This window comes from Pectinophora gossypiella, chromosome 9 (genome assembly GCF_024362695.1).
Source record: "Pectinophora gossypiella chromosome 9, ilPecGoss1.1, whole genome shotgun sequence".
Lineage (NCBI taxonomy): Eukaryota > Metazoa > Arthropoda > Insecta > Lepidoptera > Gelechiidae > Pectinophora > Pectinophora gossypiella.
Window position 1 is genome coordinate 16,247,784 of NC_065412.1, and position 19,904 is coordinate 16,267,687.

At 37.1% G+C, this 19,904-nt stretch overlaps 1 protein-coding gene across 1 annotated transcript in view; it reads right to left on the reverse strand.

The window, feature by feature from the left end:
- The window catches only part of LOC126369595 (sushi, von Willebrand factor type A, EGF and pentraxin domain-containing protein 1), a 129,074-nt gene that overhangs the window by 46,453 nt on the left and 62,717 nt on the right, over positions 1-19,904 (reverse strand). The window contains exon 2 of the mRNA XM_050014081.1: positions 14,965-15,040. Within this exon, the coding sequence (XP_049870038.1) occupies positions 14,965-15,033 (69 nt within the window). The 5' untranslated portion in view covers positions 15,034-15,040. The remainder of the gene's footprint in view (positions 1-14,964; positions 15,041-19,904) is intronic.

The following is a 19,904-nucleotide window of genomic DNA, read 5'->3' on the forward strand; positions in this document are numbered from 1 at the left end:
GCTGCTGCTGGGGCACGGGCCTTCCCTATGGATGGATAGGGAGATCGGGCCTTAAACCATCACGCGGGCCCAGTGCGAATTGATGGTTATTAACGACTGCTAATGCAGCCGGGACCAACGGCTTAACGTGCCTTCAGCTCGAGATGAAAACTTTTTTTTTGTGGTCACCCATCCTATGACCGGCCTTTGCGAAAGTTGCTTAACTTCAACAATCGCAGACCGAGCGCGTTTACCGCTGCGCCACCGAGCTCCTCAACCCATATTACATGGGATTTAAATGTAGCTAGTACCTTTCTCGTGTGTTGTTTATTGCAACATAGAATTTTCTATCTTACTTTTATTTCTTCTTCTAATACTATTATCCCCTGTTGGGATGTACGGTTCGAACAATAGATTTCTATTAATTAAATTTAAAAAATCGCCGCTGTCTCGTTGGCATACAGTTAATCTATGTACGTACCCCAATAGCTAAGCGAATTCGCTTCTGTCCCTTAGTGATCGACAAACCTTTCCCTGGTATAAACTCGTTCTAGCCGGGGCAATATTCTATTACACACCCAATAGAACAAATCCTGGCGATTTTCTATTCGGAAGTAGACATAAAACGGAATTGTTGAACGAAACAGTCGGGCTGAATTTAGTGTTGGACGCTTACGTTGCCTTTGTAACACAATAGATAAACATACACATATACCTCTAATTATAGTAGTAATACAATTCAATTCAAATATACTTTATTGCACCAAAATAAAAGAAAACACATGACATAGAATCACGCAAAGGAAGGCAATGGTGTATATTATACTATACGCCCATTTAAATCGAAAAGTTAGAACGAAAAAAATGTTTTTTTCGTTATGCACCATTCTCGCTCCAATGCATTAACTTCTTTACCCTAAGGTTTCCTGGCAGAAATTGCTGTTTAGCAATAAGGCCGCCTATTGTTTTATTTTATTCGTCTGTTCGTGTCCTGAGTCTATGTTTTTGTGCAATAAAGAATTATTGATTGATTTATTGAAATGAGATTGTTTTTGATCATCTTAGATCACTTCATATATTTCTAGATTATCATTTTATAATTTATCTTGGACCCAGTCAGCAACCCTGCTATCTGATAATATGTTATTTATTGTTATCACGTGGTTTCCAGCATTTGTGCCAGGTTAATGGCAATATCATCATCATCAGCCCATTAACGTCCCCACTGCTGGGGCACGGGCCTTCCCTATGGATGGATAGGGAGATCGGGCCTTAAACCATCACGCGGGCCCAGTGCGGATTGATGGTTATTAACGACTGCTAATGCAGCCGGGACCAACGGCTTAACGTGCCTTCCGAAGCACGGAGGAGCTCGAGATGAAAACTTTTTTTTTGTGGTCACCCATTCTATGACCGGCCTTTGCGAAAGTTGCTTAACTTCAACAACACTTCAATGGCAATATGCTCACCCCCTATTACATGGGATTTAAAGACAGCTGCTGAGGAGTAGGCGTATACATAATACTAGACACCCTTGCCTACCCCTTTCGGGATACAGGCGCGATGTTATGCTATGTTGTTATTTTATTTATATATTTAATGCTTCCAGTTCGGAATAGCTACACAACGTACTACGATACAAAGTTGCACAAGTACGATAGCGGGTCAATACGATTTTACCCTAGATTGCCTGCTACATTGGCCAAGGGAAAGTACGCGAGTACGCCGTACCATGGTATCCATCATACCACTGTACAGTCATGAGCAATATAATGTAATCACTTTAGGACTCTGTCGCACTAACATATTTGACATTTAGTGAGACACATACAGTTCAATTTGTCAAAAAAGTTAATGTGACATGGTACCAAAGTGTATACATATTAATGTTGAACTAAGACAGACTACACAATACACATTCATGGAATTCGTATTTGCTTATATTATTACATTTGTTTACTAGTTTTACCTATATTAATAACTTTCTTTTTTATTCTAACCTTAAGTATTTACGTATACATCTTTGCGATAATATTTGTCTATGTACACTCTAATTCTATTAAAATAATTTGGTATATATTATAATGTATATTTTTGAATTGAATTTGAATATACACACCATTAACACATGTTTATGGAATACGATGTTCGTGCGTCACCAAAAGGGTCCACATAATACCAGCGTCGTGGTTCACGCCGCGACTTGTGCTGAGTGAGGCCCTTTTATCTCAGGACGTCCACCACCACCTTATGGTCATTTCGACAAACATCCGTCTTGCTTTTTTGTAATTGTTTTAGTGGAAATTTGATATGATGTTGTTGACTTTTTTTTGTGTGTGGCGTCCTTTTATAATAAACTTTTTCTATTCTATTCTATTCTATAATGTTCGTGACCGTACCTATAGTGTACCTTGGTACTGCAACGCTTGGTACTGTACGCCGCACTCAAGCTATCCACGATGGAACGTCGTCGGATTAAATGAATTGCGAATAGATTGGGGCAATTGCCATAACTCGGTGCACGTCGACTGGAAGAGATTACAAGGAAGGCTGTGAGCGTACGTCCTCGACGAAAGTAGCTGTAGTATTTAGTTTTGGTTTTATGTTATTGTATTCGTGTAGTTATGTGTGGCGGTTATGTTTAAAACCGGTTAGACGTAGTTTTTTTTCAATATATAACATAACATCACGCCTGTTTGCTCAAACGGGTAGGCAAAGGTGTATAGTACACACCCACTCCTCGACAGCATTTTTTTTTTTTTATTGTTAAATTGGTAAGTACAATTTTATTTCTTACAATATTAACCCGCCAAACTGTTACGTTTGATGGCGAGATGCGCTTATCTAATAAACATAAATTTCTACTCACCTAGATAAATAATAAAATAGAAAAACCATATCAATCAAGGTAACTTACAATATATAAGGTCCAAGAAACCCATCGCTCAGCTTAGATGCCATTCCACATAGTTCGAACATAACCCAACAAGAACGTTAGGTACTAAATTAGAGAAGTTCTCCGCTAAGCAGTGTGTCCCTTAGCCTTGACTTTAACATTCCTACACTTAATTTAGGATCCTCTCTTAACAATTTTATTTCGTTAAATATTTTCGGCACCATGTATTTTGTGGCTCTTTCCCCATAATAATTAGTCACTCTAGGTTGAATAAGTTTACCCTCTCTTACTCGTCTAGTGTTATATTTATTTAAATTGTAACTTTCCGTGAAAATCTATTGCTCTATATTCTGGTCAGAATATAACGGTTTATATATGTTTATTTTTTGATATCTCCATTTAATGTTATACTTAATTTGATTCATACACAATTAACTCTAAGGATATATTTAGATTATCACTTTGCTTGGTGAAAAATCATGCTATGTTCAACTGCCTATTTCCCAAGGTAAATATTGCAAAAGCTTTTTGAACCAATTCCGTTCCTGTCCAAACACTTTTTATTTCTTGGAAACAGTTCTTTCACGGATCTTAGTTTCTAAAAGTTATTCTTACGTCCACGAATGAGACTTGAAGTCAGACAGGCAGCGCAGTGAAATGTCAGATACTCAGAATTACTACATATGCGTTCGTGTTCATCAGAATTATTGCGCAAATTATGAGTTATAGCTGGTATTTTGACCTTTTACATTTTAAGGATGGTTGTGAACTTACGTTTGTGTTCAAGTTTATTTAGTATTGTGTTCATATTTATTTATTTATTTATTGCAAAGTCACAAGTAGTTAAGGTGTTACATGGTAGTAGGTACATGTTACGCCCTGCAAAGGCACAGTAACATAAGAGGTTTGAATTATGTATTACTTAGGCAACTACTGTAATTCATTGTTTGAACGGCTAATGACATTTCAGTCGTTAATATACTAACTACGCTTAATAGAAACTTGTTGGCAAATCGGAAAATGTTTTTAGCTATGTTGTTTTTTGCTTGAATTCTTACCGTCTGATGCAATTTATTATACTCCTAGCTGTTTTAATATACCTTATTATCTGCATTACTTTTTCTAAAATCCTTGACGGCATTAAGTTCAAAACCTTTATGTAACATTTCTTGTAGAAATATATTTTAACTTAGCATCACACCTATATCCCTAAAGATGTAGGCAGTATACATATAAGCGCACTCATCGCCAGCTATGTTTCCTGAAACATTATTTAGAGGTTTCACGGAATCCGAAAACACAAGCGTCGAATAATTTATCTTCTCTCACATTCAATGTTAGCTTTGATGTACCAATGCATAATTGATAGATAGATAGATAGAATCTTTATTTAATTGCTTTCCATACCAACATATGCATCTGTTTACAATGCGTAATAAGTCAAAACCAATAGCTAAAGGTATTCCGGGCGCGACTTCCGCCGAAGTCCACTACATTGCTTTTACGAGAGCAAATACAGTTTTGAAAGCGCAAACTGGCGAAGCAATGTTTGTCATACTGATTGAAATATTTGTCCCGCCATAGTGGAATGAAAGTGAATGAATATTTACACTGTTAATGAGTTAGGAGTAGACTGCCAATCGATAGGATCAACTTATCGTGGCCGTATTTTGCATATTTGAGTGTCTTAGTATTCAGGATACGAATGTACAGATCCTGTCTGAAATAGTAATTATTACTTTCTCGTCTATTACGTCATCGAAGTTACGTAAGCGCTCGTTATCTTCAATAGGGTAAGAGAGCAATCTGCCATACAACGAATCTAATACTGAATAGAATTATGCAAGAAGCATACCTTTGTTTATTTTTATAATATTAATCAAATCAAATCAAATCAAATCAAATCAAATAATATATTAGGGTCTAAGTACCTATTTAAAACGTAACGAATGTACCTACAATGAATGTTATATATTTATAGTGTTTCTATTTTGTTAATGTATCGCATGTCGATTACAAACCAAAAATTTGGATTTAGAATTCAATACTTTATTGTTCTTTTGAATGACAATTGTAAAATAATTTATCTGAAGTAAGGGCGCGTTTCCACAGAAGTGGAGCTGCGCGGATTTGATCGGAGCAGAGTCGTGTAAATAGGTAGGTATTTCCACTAAAGCTGCTCAGAGATGAGCGGCGGAGTTGTCTAGCTGGGTGAAGTGGAGCCGAGCAAAGCTGAGACTAGCGGAGCGGAGCTGTGAAGTTCTACACTTCAGAACAGAACGGGGCTGTGAATACCTACAATTTCCGCCCTCACAGCCATGCTCCACCCCGCGCAACTCTGCGCATCCCCGCTCTACACCGCACAACCCCACTTCATCCCGCACAGCTCTACTAAGCTCGATACCGTTGTGCCACGCTTATCCCCGCGTACCATATATTTTAATGTAATTTTTCTCAATTCCGCTAACACTGTTTCCACTGAATCGGAGCGGAGATGAGATGTGTATTTTGAGCAATGTGATTGGTAAATTTTTGTAAGTCTCTGCTCAGCTCCGCGCAGCTCAGCTTCTGTGGAAACGCACCCTAAGTTCTGATTCTAAATCTGAACATTGTATTCAGAAATGTGGTGGCAAGGGACAGCAAATTTGTAAATACAATAAACCTTAGGAATGGACTAAAAGCCTGCTTCGCAACAGGCAAATAGTGCGATTTCGTGCCGTCTGCGTTGTCTAGTAGGATTTGTTGATGTTGACGCGGATTCTCACATAGCTTTGTAATAAAACTCTTCTGCAAATTGTAATACCATTTTTATTGCGATTATGAATTAAGACAAAAAACGTAGAATACGCTCAGAGGATTATCATCTCTGGCGTATGTATATTAACAAACGAATAAGTAAATATGGACGGATATGAATGGAATAATGGACACACATCTGGATTTTTTCCGCATCGTACGCTCTGTCAGAATTTTTAATTTATAATCCCCGAAGTGGTGCTTTTACTTAAGTATACTTATAGGTTGGTACACCCACTCCTTGCCAGCTATATTTAAGTCCCATGTAATAGAGGACGAACCTATTGCCTTTAATCGTGATATTAATTATATGTCATCCAAACATGAATTCAAACTCATAAAGTCGAATGATGTCTTGAATAATACAATTTGAAAAATGTACCCTCCTTATTTTGAAGTCGGTTAATGAGTAAGAATACCCACTGCTGTAAAAGTTAGTCAAGCCAAACCCATATTCGGATAGGCAATAAATTACTCTACATTACCTACGTTGGACAAAAAATATGTATTTACAAAGTGAGTTATGATCATAATAAGTTTAAATCGACGCGGGCATGTGGTTACACTTTATTTACGCAGCTTAAAATGTTTCGCGGTGTCCAGTATAAATTGCGACCAATTTATTTATTACATCGACATTTTATATTTAATTAACGAGATTGAATCATAATTTATGTATCGCGGTACTAATTCTGCTTCTGGTGTTACTGACACATAGCTTCAAAACGTTTTTTCGATTCTGCTCCGCACCACCCAAATCCCCTGGTAGTTGCGGCTTCCGAATACATCCCGCTCAGGGACGGTACTGAAAAGTGTCGGATTATTCTAGCCATAGAGGCGGCTAATCAGCTCGCGACACCAAACACTTCAGAGCCCCGATACCGACCCCGCCGGCGTGGTCGACGATTTCGCTCATTCAGCGCTTATTGCTATCGACCCACTAGGTCAATTCATTCTTTCAAATATTTTTCCTCTCAGACGACGCCCTGAGCTGAGGTTCGCGCCCAACTGGGCACCCTCAGGCTTGTTGTCTTAAACGTTGTACCGGGTGAGAGCCTACAGCGCTCCCCATTTGTCCGGCCAAGTAGTTAATGCTATCTACAGCAAATCTACAATAAGTCACGTCAAAAAAAAAGATGTTACTGACACCTCGACACTCGGGCCACTTCGTACAAAACACTTATCCTGGTTGACATATTTTAGATATGGCAACCTTATTTACTTGTAGTCACTTTTCATAAGAAGTCATATTATATAATTAACTATATAATTGGGTCAAAGATAAATTGCAAAATGCTAATCTAGAAATAGAAGTCAATCTGATGTCGTATGTATTCCTATACAAATTACATAGAAATGTATCGTTTTGACTTTCTGTAAAAAGTACAACATTCTTGCCTATTGTTCGAGACTTCTAGCGATTCTCTACTCTACCCCCAAGTCTATAGTATTATTCTACATAATTTTATTAATTTATAGAATTCCTCTATAATAGCTTTTTAATTAAAACTAAAGTGACATAATCGGTTTACCATAAAATTACGAGTAATTCATTTTTAAACATCGCATAATTACTTTGTTTATTATGTTACCAGTAATTTTGTAATTTAGCTCAAGGATCGACTTGCGTTTGTGACTGATTTTAGGGCGACTTTCCTATTACTTTGTTTAATTATTGTAATTGAGGTTAAACGTGTTTTTAGTGATGTTGAGTGATAATGATGTCAAGTGGGTACATCGACATGATGAACTCTTTAGAGAAGTATGTCGGTACTAATTTTGATTAACAATTACACTATAGAGGTATCAAATTAGGATTATTTGTCGTACGTACAGGACATTACAGCTATATTGCATTTATTGGTCTCTAACTCTCTCTTTATTTAAGAGCTGCGCTCTTGTCGGTGGAGTAATCGCCATTCCTCTCTTCTTCCCGCCAAAACCTTCACCTCCCGATACGACACGACCTGCACCTTTTCTTTTATTTGTTTCATAAATGTTCTCCTAGGTCTACCCCTTCCTCTCTTCCCTTAAATTTTTCCTTCTATGATGTTTGTTAGTTATAAATGTATCGTGTCGTATCAGGTGGATTTATTGGTACACTGCTAAATTTTATTTAAAAATAGTTGTTGCTATGAACTAACAACCATATCATTTATATTTGAACTCTTAAATATTACTTTACAAAATGTACAATATAGCACCTCATTTCACCTTTTGCAAAACTGACGCAACACGTTTTTAATTACCAAAGGTAGCTTAGCAATGCCTTTGTTTACCATACAAAGCGGTGCGCTATGATTGAAGGCAGAGGTGCGTGGACGCATCCGCCTCATATAGGTTCCACTGTATTAACAAATGACAGGCTTTGATGAAACCTCATTGTTCTTTTATAGGTCATCTTTGGACTTGTGTAAGGTTAAATTAAAGTGAGGAATATCTTAACTTAAGTTACTTACACCGGTAACACCTATAAGGGTGGGTAGAAAAAATCCATCCGGCCAAGTAGTTAATGCCATCTGCGGCAAATGTACAATAAGTCACGCCAAAAAAAATCACTTGAAGATTTTGTCGTCGAGTCACGAAAGGTGAAATATACTTTGTTCAATTTAAAAATTCAAAATCCTTTGGCAATAAAAGCACGTTTGAATTCAGATATAATCCTCGCTCGCGACAGTTTACGGGCAACACTGGATGCATTAAATTTTTCATTTCATCAGCAACTCTATAAAATGGTCATAAAGCGTGCTTTACAATGTCAGTGTCGCGAACAGGATTTTAGCTCCAGGCCAACAGTCTTATGAGGAAGATTATTAGTGTGCTCTGACTAAATATAGCATTTCTCATTTTAAATTTAAATTTAAGCGCATTTCTTACAGTGCATCTTATAAAAGTTCGCTAAAAATGGGTGCTCCTGGATTCACAAAACTTAAATTACTGTTTCTCCCACTTTCTATGCCCTCAAGATGATAGTTACCTCCCTAGCTTTTAAATGTTTTAATTATAGAATGTTATTCTTCTTCTTCTATCGTGTCACAACCCACAGGTTGTGAGGTGGATTACCAACCCCATCAACCCTGGTGTCAGGGTTACTATTGAGCCGCCAAAGGCCGCTGATATGGCTCATGTAACGACTACTAACTTACATCAGTAAGTAGTAACCGGGATCAACGGCTTAACGTGCCTTCCGAAGCACGGATCATCTTTCTTTCGGACCGTCAGGTGATCAGCCTGTAATGTCCTATAACCAAACTAGGGATGACAAAGTCCCCATCGGGATTTGAACCCGGGACCTTCGGATCGTAAGCCTAACGCTCAAACCACTGGACCACGGAGACAGTTATAGAATGTTATTTACGAAGTTTAGTTGTGTTTTTTGTATTGTTGCGTTATTAACATAACATAAGGTCACAACCTGTATCCCAATTGGAGTAGTCAGATGTACATCTATCACAACATGAACTAAATACTCACATCTCACCGAGCTTTCTGTTACACCAACGTGATAACTGGTGTATCGCCGTGTGATGGTTGAGCCAACTGTGTTGTGTTATTATTTTGTTTTTTCTAGAAAAGGTTCCTCTAGTAACTTCTGGCTCTCTTCAACTCAATAGGGATAACAGGCATAATTTAATTTGGGTGGATAGACCTACCTAACTAAATCTCCTACCTACTACGTAAAAAATGCAGCGCAAAGAGAGGAGTTCTAGAGACATTTGTGAAGAAACCCCTGAAAAACGATCTTCAAATATTTAATTATCATTGGATTTACTGTTTATTTTTTTATTGCGCTCGCGCATGCTTTAGTGGAACATTGTACAATAATCAAGAGACGTGCCAAGTCGTCAGGTCACCAAGATTCGATACCAAATCTCAATTATTTTACACGAGGTAAGTACTATCAATCTAACAATGAATCGCAAAAATACGGTTTTCTCTAGTTTTTATGCGATTAAATCTATTGTGAATTTCTTGTAAAAAATATTGTGATATAATATAAATCAATTGGTTTGGGATTTACAAATCAATTTGTTTGCGAATATCTTAAAATTCTGAAAAAGAGTCTAGTAAGTAGGCTGCGTTCTGTTCCCTAATATTTTTTAAGTATGAATCTACGGTTTTGAGGAATTGCGAATCCAGACTCCCCGAACGGCGATTCTTTTTTTTACTGTTTACTGTTTTTCGTGACCATTACTTTATTTATATGTACTTATATTCTACCTCTAAGTAGGTAATTTTACGGACTGCTATCCTCTGTGGACGAAATATAGAATATACGTTGTGATGTGGATTACTAACTTCATCAACCCTGTTGCTAGGGCTATTATTGAGCCGACAAAGGTCTCTGACGTGGCTCATATAATTATAACGATTACTTACTTACTTACATCAGTACCCGGACCAACGCGTAGCCATATTATCTTACTTTCGGACAATCAGTAGGTCTTCTGTTTATCGTGTGGGTTGTGAGGTGGAATACCAACCTCATCAACTCTGGTGTCAGGGTTATTATTGAGCCGCCAAAGCCCCTGACATGGCTCACACAATCAGTAGGTGATCGACCTGGAATGTCCCATCCAAACTAGGGATCATAAAGTAATTTTTGTGATGTTCTTACCGTGATTCGAAACCGTGACCTCCGAATCGTGAGCCCAATGCTCAACCACTGGACTGCAGAGGCCGTTTTGCGAGGAGTGGGTGTTTAATGACTTGGATGACATAATGTCATTCATAATTACATCTTTATTCACCAAACTATCTAACTAGAATTTGACGCCGGAGGAAATTAATTTCGAGACGTGTTTGTAATAATGTAATTTTACAGTTTAATACAATTTGGCGTCCGGCTATAGTGACGTGAATTAATTATTTTACCGATATTTCGGTTGCTTCTGTTCTGTTTATGGTTTGACTTTACAGAGTAATGATGCTAGTGTCTGATTAAATTATGCACAGGTTTCACATTAATCTGTCTGACAAATAAATATTTGGTTATTAAATTGATTTCTCTACAATAATTAAGCGGACTCCGATTTGTTGACATGACGTAAAAATTACTGGATGATTTATTTATGGACTTAGTTTATTTTAAGATTTAAAAAGTCCTATGTTTAAATTCAAATGGTTTTGCTTTTGACACCATTCTCCTTGTTAAAGAGGTTAAGAAATGTCGGTGTAACGAGCTTATCCGGAAGGCTCCTAGAATGTTTTATTCAATTTATCAAAGTCGCCTGTAAAATTAAAATGAATACATTTTTTTTGACGTGACTTATTGTAAATTTGCCGCAGATGGCATTAACTACTTGGCCGGAAAAATGGGAAGCGCTGAAGGCTCTCACACGGTACAACGTTTATAAGACAACAGTCCTGAGGGTGCCCAGTTGGGCGCGAACCTCGGCTCAGGGCGTCGTCTGAGAGAAATAAAATGAATACAGATTTTTGCACCATTTCACTAAATTTCAATAAACAAATACTTATGATAAGTCATCAAATCTATTCTATTCTTCTGTAAATTATTCTCGTCTTTTTCCATCTTGTCCTATCGTGTATTTTCTTCATAACGCGACACTCGCAGAATTGTGATTACACAAATGACTTTCATCAAGAATTGATTTGAATAGCACTACTTACTAACTCATTTACCAAATCTCTATCTTTATCAAATTCAAATTCAAAAATATCTTTATTCAGTAGGTAACATAGTTACACTTTGAATCGTCAATTTTTACATAACGAACGTCTCATCCGCCTAAAACTACTGCAGCTTCTCACAACCTGTATAGCCGGGGAAAAGAAGCTGCAAGAAAAACCTCGGCACAGGGCCCTAGACGTTCTTTTAGAAAAATAAAAAAATAAACATAAAATATTGATATACAATTGAGTAATTTAGCTGCCTAATATCAGTTCTCAGACAGTTAATCCCATGCATTCATATCTTCTAAATAATCACTAACTTTATAATAACCTTTTTTGTAAAGTTTTTGTTTACTTAACTACTTTCTTAAAGCAGTTGAAAGGCAAATTCTGAATGTCAATGGGAATCTTATTGTAAAAACGTATACATTGCCCCTTAAAAGATTTAGTAATCTTATGTAATCGACTGACTTGTAAAGCAAGTTTATTTTTATTCCGGGTATTAACAATGTGCCGATCGCTATTTTTTGCAAATAATCCTATATGTTTTTTTACATATATTAAGTTTTCAAAGATATATTGTGATGCCATAGTTAAAATATTAATTTCTTTAAATTTATTTCTAAGTGACATCTTGGGTCCCAATTTGTAAATCGCCCGAATGGCCCGCTTTTGCAGAACAAAAATGCTGTTCACATCTGCAGCATGACCCCACAGCAAGATGCCGTACGACATTAGATATTATATCATCTATACTTATAATAAATCTGTAGAGAGGTCAATTCTGTACATTAAATATTTTTTCAAAATAACTATCAGGGGGTGATAAGTGATCGATACTGATGCCAAAAATGCAATCAGTAAAATTTTTGTCTGTCTGTCTGTCTGTCTGTCTGTCTGTCTGTCTGTATGTTCCTTATAGAAACAAAAACTACTGGACGGATTTTAATGAAACTTGGTACAATTATTCTTCACACTCCTGGACAGGTAATAGTATACTTTTCATCACGCTACAATCAATAGGAGCAGAGTAGTGAAGGGAAATCCTTTTGTATGAAAAATCTAAACCACTCAAGTTAGACGTTTGAAATTTGGCATGCAGGTACCTTAGATATCGTAGAGGTGCACTAAGAAAGGAATTCCCGAAATTCCTACGGGAACGGGAATTAGCGGGAAAATTCTTTTGTATGAAAAATCTAAACCACTCAAGTTAGACGTTTGAAATTTGGCATGCAGGTACCTTAGATACCGTAGAGGTGCACTAATAAAGGAATTCCCGAAATTCCCACGGGAACGGGAATTAGCGGAAAAATCCTTTTGTATGAAAAATCTAAACCACTCAAGTTAGATGTTTGAAATTTGTCATGCAAGTACCTTAGATACCGTAGAGGTGTACTAAGAAAGGAATTCCCGAAATTCCCACGGGAACGGGAATTAGCGGGAAAATCCTTTTTGAAAAATCTAAACCACTCAAGTTAGACGTTTGAAATTTGTCATGCAGGTACCTTAGGTACCGTGGAGGTGCACTAAGAAAGGAATTCCCAAAATTCTCACGGGAACGGGAATTAGCGGGAAAATCCTTTTGTATGAAAAATCTAAACCACTCAAGTTAGACGTTTGAAATTTGGCATGCAGATACCTTAGATACCGTAGAGGTGCACTAAGAAAGGAATTCCCGAAATTCCCACGGGAATTAGCGGAAAAATCCTTTTGTATGAAAAATCTAAACCATTCAAGTTAGATGTTTGAAATTTGTCATGCAAGTACCTTAGATACCGTAGAAGTGTACTAAGAAAGGAATTCCCAAAATTCTCACGGGAACGGGAATTAGCGGGAAAATCCTTTTGTATGAAAAATCTAAACCACTCAAGTTAGACGTTTGAAATTTGGCATGCAGGTACCTTAGATACCATAGAGGTGCACTAAGAAAGGAATTCCCGAAATTCCCACGGGAACGGGAATTAGCGGGAAAATCCTTTTGTATGAAAAATCTAAACCACTCAAGTTAGACGTTTGAAATTTGGCATGCAGGTACTTTAGTAAACTTAAAGCTTAGTTGCAACAGGATATTACAAAATTCCCACGGGAACGGTAGTTAGCGGGAAAAAACATTTGTATGAAAAAATCAAATCTAAATAAAAGGAGAAACTGACAGACTCAGTGACTGACACATCAACGCATAGCCTGAACGGCTAAACGTAGGCATTTGAAATTTGGAAGGAACATAGCTTAGGTACCGTAGAGGTGCACTAAGAAAGGAATTCCCGGAATTCCCACGGGAACGGAAATTAGCGGGAAAATCCTTTTGTATGAAAAATCTAAACCGCTTAACTTAGACGCTTGAAATTTGGCATGCAGGTACCTTAGTTAACTTAAAGCTTATTTGCAACAGGATATTGCAAAATTCCCACGGAAACGGGAGTTAGCGGGAAAAAAACATTTGTATGAAAAAATCGAAACCGCGTAAGATAGATGTTTTCAATTCAATTCAATAAAATTATTTATTGCATTCCATGTAGTACAATGGGGTGTTACATAGGCATAGGAACTAAAACATGGACCCTGTAGGGCACAGCAACGTTGAAGGGAAGAGAGGAAGTGTGTATTAAAATTAAAACTCAATGAACAATCAATTAAAAAAAAAATCAATTCAATCAATTGATTGCATGCATGCATACCTTAGTAAAAATAAAGTTTATTTTTGGCTGTATTTTGAAAAATGGGAGTTATTGGGAAAAAAATTGTATGAAAAAATCTAAACTGCATAAGTTAGATGCTTGAAATTTGATATGCACTCCCACACACACAAAGATCTCTCTCTTATATAACACGCCACGCGGACGAAGTCGCGGGCAAAAGCTAGTATATAATAAAGCTGCACCGCTTCCATTGCCAAGATTTTGTCGCTCTGTCATCGATTTATTGCAGAGATAAGTAGAGCTTTATGATAAGGAACAAGGATGTAGTACACACTGGTTCCCTTCTATACTGGATTGGAAGCTAATAAATAATTTAGAACGCGATCAGCTGCTTATCGTAAAAACCGACTGAAGGATTGTAACTTTACTTTGGTTGGATTATAAAGGGCGATGGGCTGATCTCCTGGCCGCTATTATACATACAAATCCCGTTGTTGTACGATCCTGATACATTACTTTCGCTTCTTCCAAACTCATTAAAGACTTCATGCATGCTCGCCGGCTTAGAGTACTCTGGTCCTGGCTTTTTGTGTACAACGCCAAGCCTTCCTCTTCCAACTTTACCGCCGCTACCTTCCATATTCTTCTATTGTGTGGGTTGTGAGGTGGATTACCAACCTCATCAACCCACCAACACCAATGTCAGGGTTATTATTGAGCCGCCAAAGGATCGCTCCTGATCCCGCTATTGCTATTGTTGTATCGCTATTACGCGAGGTTCCAGTATCAATCTGTATCTTAATTAAAACACATAATAACGGGTTCTTACTGCGTTTAAATGGGGATATGAGACTCCCGATATTTCGACACTGTTGCAAGTGCCATGATCACGGGATGACTGATGAGATTGGAGTGGAGTAGGTAGATCCATAATTTTCTACGGGCAGACATATCTGTCTACCCTCTTTCTTTGCCGCTTGTTTATGTTTTTGATATCGGAATCTGGAATCTGTATCTTACCTGTGAGAGTGCAGGCGTAGCCAGGAGGAGTGCGACGACACGCAGTGCCGCCGAACACCTTATCAACATGGTAGATCTGAAACAAACACCATAAACTCAGTTTTATAACTGGCATTATAATAAAAATCTTCTCAAAGTTCATATTGCGACACACGAGTGACTCCTACATTGTACATTTTTATGTCGGTTTTAGTTTAGCTTTCGTTGATGTCTTTTGTAACGAGCTGGTCAGAGCAAACGTTGTCATATTCGCCTAATTTACAACCGGAGTGATACACATTGTTACGTTATTCGATTTTGAACTTGACGTTCGCTAAAGATAACAAAAATAATGTTTGAATTAAAGCAAGTTTTTGAAATGATTTTGTGAATACTGATGCCGAATTATCGATGGTTAGACTATCGATTGTTGACCTTGAAAATTATCAGTATTGTCGTTAGTAGTAGTTGCTGTAAGTATATCGATAGTATCGACAGGTCATTTGGATTCTATCCATAGTATGGATGGTTCTTGCAATAGGCAGAAGCAATAGTATCGATAACGGCCTCCGTGGTCCAGTGGTTGAGCGTTGTGCTCACGATCCGGAGGTCCCGGGTTCGAATTCCGGTGGGGACAAATCACAAAAATCACTTTGTGATTCCTAGTTTGGTAAGGACATTACAGACTGATCACCTGGTTATCCAAAAGTAAGATGATCCGTGCATCGGAAGGCACGTTAAGCCGTTGATCCCGGTTACTACTTACTGATGTAAGTACGTAGTTGTTACAAGAGTATTGTCAGGGCCCGATGACGGCTCAATAATAACCCTGACACCAGGGTTGATGGGGTTGGTAATCCACCTCACAACCCACACGATAGAAGAAGAATAGTATCGATAGTATTGATCCAAATGAGCTGTATGTACCTACTATCGATTGTAAATCAATAGTGACCTATCGATAAGCAACACTACTTGTAAATTTAAATCTATCAAAATACCAGAGGTACTATTTCAATTATGTAAATCTTGAAAGTTGTTTTTGATGTAAACATAAGATTATGTTGACTTGTTTGCATTTCCTCACACTTTTCACAGTCATGGGAAAGACGAGTGTTTTGGTGTCAGATGCCAACACTTGCCCATACTCACAGCCAGCAGTAGGTAAACTCGTACATTATGTAACATGTTACATCAATGGTGATTCTAAATGCAATGCCGATTAAAGATATTATTTTACTGTGGCAATTTCGAACCGACTCACTCAATGAGGAAATTGAACGACGAAAGAAGTTTAATTTGGAACGATTTTCAAAAAGAGAAGAGGGCTTCCTGGTAAAGTTATTGTAAGGACGGGACCAGCATAGCAATCAGCGGATTAGGGACCCCGGTTGAAACCGAAATGAGATGACATCACCTGGCGAATAAATTGCTTAAAAGTTTAATTAGGATTGCCTGTAATCCATTCACATGTTAATTGGAAACGTACGTATCAATTTACATTCCGTTCGCAAAATAAATCCGACGAGTGAGGATGGCTTCGGCTGACACAGTTGGTTTAGGGTCAATAAATTTCAAGATATGGACGGTCTAATTTTGAAACTTGGCATCCTAGATGCTTTAACTTTATCTGGTTTAGTGCTAGAATAATTTATGCGAGTTGTACTATCATTTGGGTATTGTAGCCATAAGTTTTATTAAATTATGGGTCAATAAATATGCAGAAGTGGAATTCGTTCTTTAATTTTCTGCTTTTTTCTCGTTTCATTTACTCGTTTTGCTTGCCAAAGCTGTAATAGCGCAGTTTTCTGATACCTACCTACATTATTTATGGTAAGTGCATTCCACTTTCAAATAAGTGTTCATTTTTAATTGAAAACAGTTTAAAAGAGATGCCAATAAAAAGCTTTAAATATGAATGCAGCATGCAGTCAGATATTACAATTTTCGAATAATATCCCAGCACAGGTATGTGGGCCGATTGGATGAAAAAGTACCGCGCAATTGTTGATTGTTTGTTCTTTAGATATCCGAGTTTGGATTCATAATTGCTACATCGCTATTGGCATTAATTAACTTTGATGAGCAAATTCATTTATTTTGATGAAACTAAACAAATATTTGAAGTGATTCTAATTCGGCTGGCTGGATTTTGTTTCATTTGTGTTGTTAGTTTATGAGATCATTGTGTTTTGTGATGATTAGGTACATTAGTTAAATTGGGTTTGTTCAGTTAGTATTATGTATTGTCAATATGCTACAAAGATCAGTTAGGTCAGGTTTGATTATCTATGAAGGTAGTTTATTGTAACTTAGCATTTCTATATTATGCTGAAAGCAGATAAAATTTTTCCGTAACGTACGTACTGTCATAATTTTTAGTTTTATAATATATGAAATTATATATTTATAATCACAATCTCCGAATATTCGTGCATACTACTGTCGATGGATGGAAACCAATTTTTCCAGTTGAACTTTTCTATGAAAAAAAATTGGTCTAATTTCAGCGTCAGAAGGCTATTCTTCACCACACACCAGGTAACCCAAACCATTTGCTGGGTTTTCATTTGCGCCAATGATCATTTTTTGGTCTACGCATGATCTCATGCGGAAAGATAGCTAGTTGAAAGTATATACAGTTACTGTCTAGGCTAACTGCTTGTATTCTAATCAATGTAGGTCATTAGACAAGCTTTACTAATCTTTATCTTAGAGAAATATCGCATAGAGTAATTTAATGTAGACAGATAAATTCCTTTCCGCCATAAAAGGGAAAATGGGCAATAATTATGTTGTAAGAAAATTTATTTACGCAAATACAACACTCTTTGCGGTATATTGGTTGGAGATATTGAACTGTTAACTGTCACTATTACTACTGTAAATAAAAGTAACTTCAGAATGCTGTTACTTTTACTGAGTTGTTGCTCTGTTAGTCTTCGCCGTGCTTTACCACCTCCTGAGGAGTCGCGTTTTGTGTGAGAACGATGTGGCAAGAAGTGCCGCGCTGCTATAGGGCTCTATAGCCATCGGCGGCGCTGCGGGAACCCGTAGACTCACAAGTGCTGCAACAATCATCTACGATAGATGCTGTGGCCGGGTTCAATTCACGATGGGGACATTGTCGAAATCACTTTGTGAGACTGTCCTTTGTTTGGTAAGGACTTTTCAGGCTTGAATCACCTGATTGTCCGAAAAAGTAAGATGATTCCGTGCTTCGGAGGGCACGTTAAGCCGTTGGTCCCGGCTATTAGCCGTAAAAACACCTCCACCAACCCGCAGTGGAGCAGCGTGGTGGAGTATGCTCCATACCCCCTCCGGTTGATTGAGGGGAGGCCTGTGCCCAGCAGTGGGACGTATATAGGCAGTTTATGTTTATGTTATGTAGATGCTGTGGCCAATGATGATGATGCTCTGTTAAAATTAGCAGCATAAACTACGATTACTCTACTTTTTATATCTTTACAGACAATGCCCTTGAATTTGTAAAGAATACAAATAAAACGCTTTCGCCTGTGTAACTTTTTAATGTACGTTTTACGTTATATGGAAGTTGAGAAGTTATATAGTTGAGTCGAACATTAACCTCAATAATCCGCAATGGGCCGTGGGTTCGACTCTCTCCACTTTTCAAACAACTTTATGCCCTTTACGGGACGAGAGACAATCATTTATGATTTAGTTTATGTTTACAATCTCGCACCTTATAAGGATAAATTCCTGTTATGTAGTTCAAGAATTCTTTTTTGTATTTTAAAAAGGTTTTAATGAGGAAATTGACACGATTTTCAGGTCTTTATTTTTGTGTCAATGCGTGTAGGTAAGTTTTGAACATACATACATAAACTCACGCCTATTTCCCACCGGGGTAAGCAGAGACTATAGAATTCCATTTGATCCTGACACAAGTAAAGTAATCCTGTAAACTTTGAACTTGTTAATTTATTGATAATGTGGTGTCTTTTATTAATAATTTGTTGATATGTACAATATATCATCACAAATTATTGTAATATAGTATTTTTTACTAGGCAAACCATATTGTCAATACTTTCTCGGTTTTATTTCATTTCTGTGTACCGTTTCCTTGGTATCACGACTTTTTACGTCGTTGCTGATTCAGGGTTACATACAGGGTGTTAGTGACATCGTAACGAATACTGAGAGGGATGATTCAGTTATTATTCTGAGTAAATATCAACTGGAACTATCCATCGCAAAATAATTTAAAAATAATACAAAAAAGAACTAAAAAAAAACATGTATTTTGCGACGTGAAATCCCACTTGATTTTACCCAGAATCATGGTTTATATCATCCCTTTGAGTATTCGTTACAAAGTTACTAACACCCTGTATTAATATGATTTAGTGTGTATAGTTTAAACAGGATTATGTTAATATAGACAAAATGTTTGCACCCACCAGACCAACTAATAGGACGATTTGCAACACCTCGTATAGCGAAATGAACGCAATCTAGACTTGTAAGCAAATAACTTTCACTTTGATTCTCAATGCGAAGTAATGGCATTGAGAGATGTAGATAGTTATATTCCACGCAATTATTATCAAAAGAGATTTATTTATTATATTTTTTTTGCGATAAAATGGTAAAGGATTTGGAGGTTTTGGACAGAGATTACAAGTTAATAAGTGGGTACGTGTCTTAACAAATAAATGTAAAGGAACGTTATCAAATAAGTACGTTTTTATAATAGTGTTTTGGTTTTTCGCTCACTTGTTTATATTTTATTTTTATACTAGCGACCCGCCCCGGCTTCGCTCAGGTGCAATGCTGAGGAAAAAATGATTTTATTTACGACACCACATTAAAAACCTCAAAAATAACAGTATTTCTCCACTATTTAATGGATGTTATTATACATATAAACCTTCCTCTTGAATCCCTCTATCTATTAAAAAAAAACGCATCAAAATCCGTTGCGTAGTTTTAAA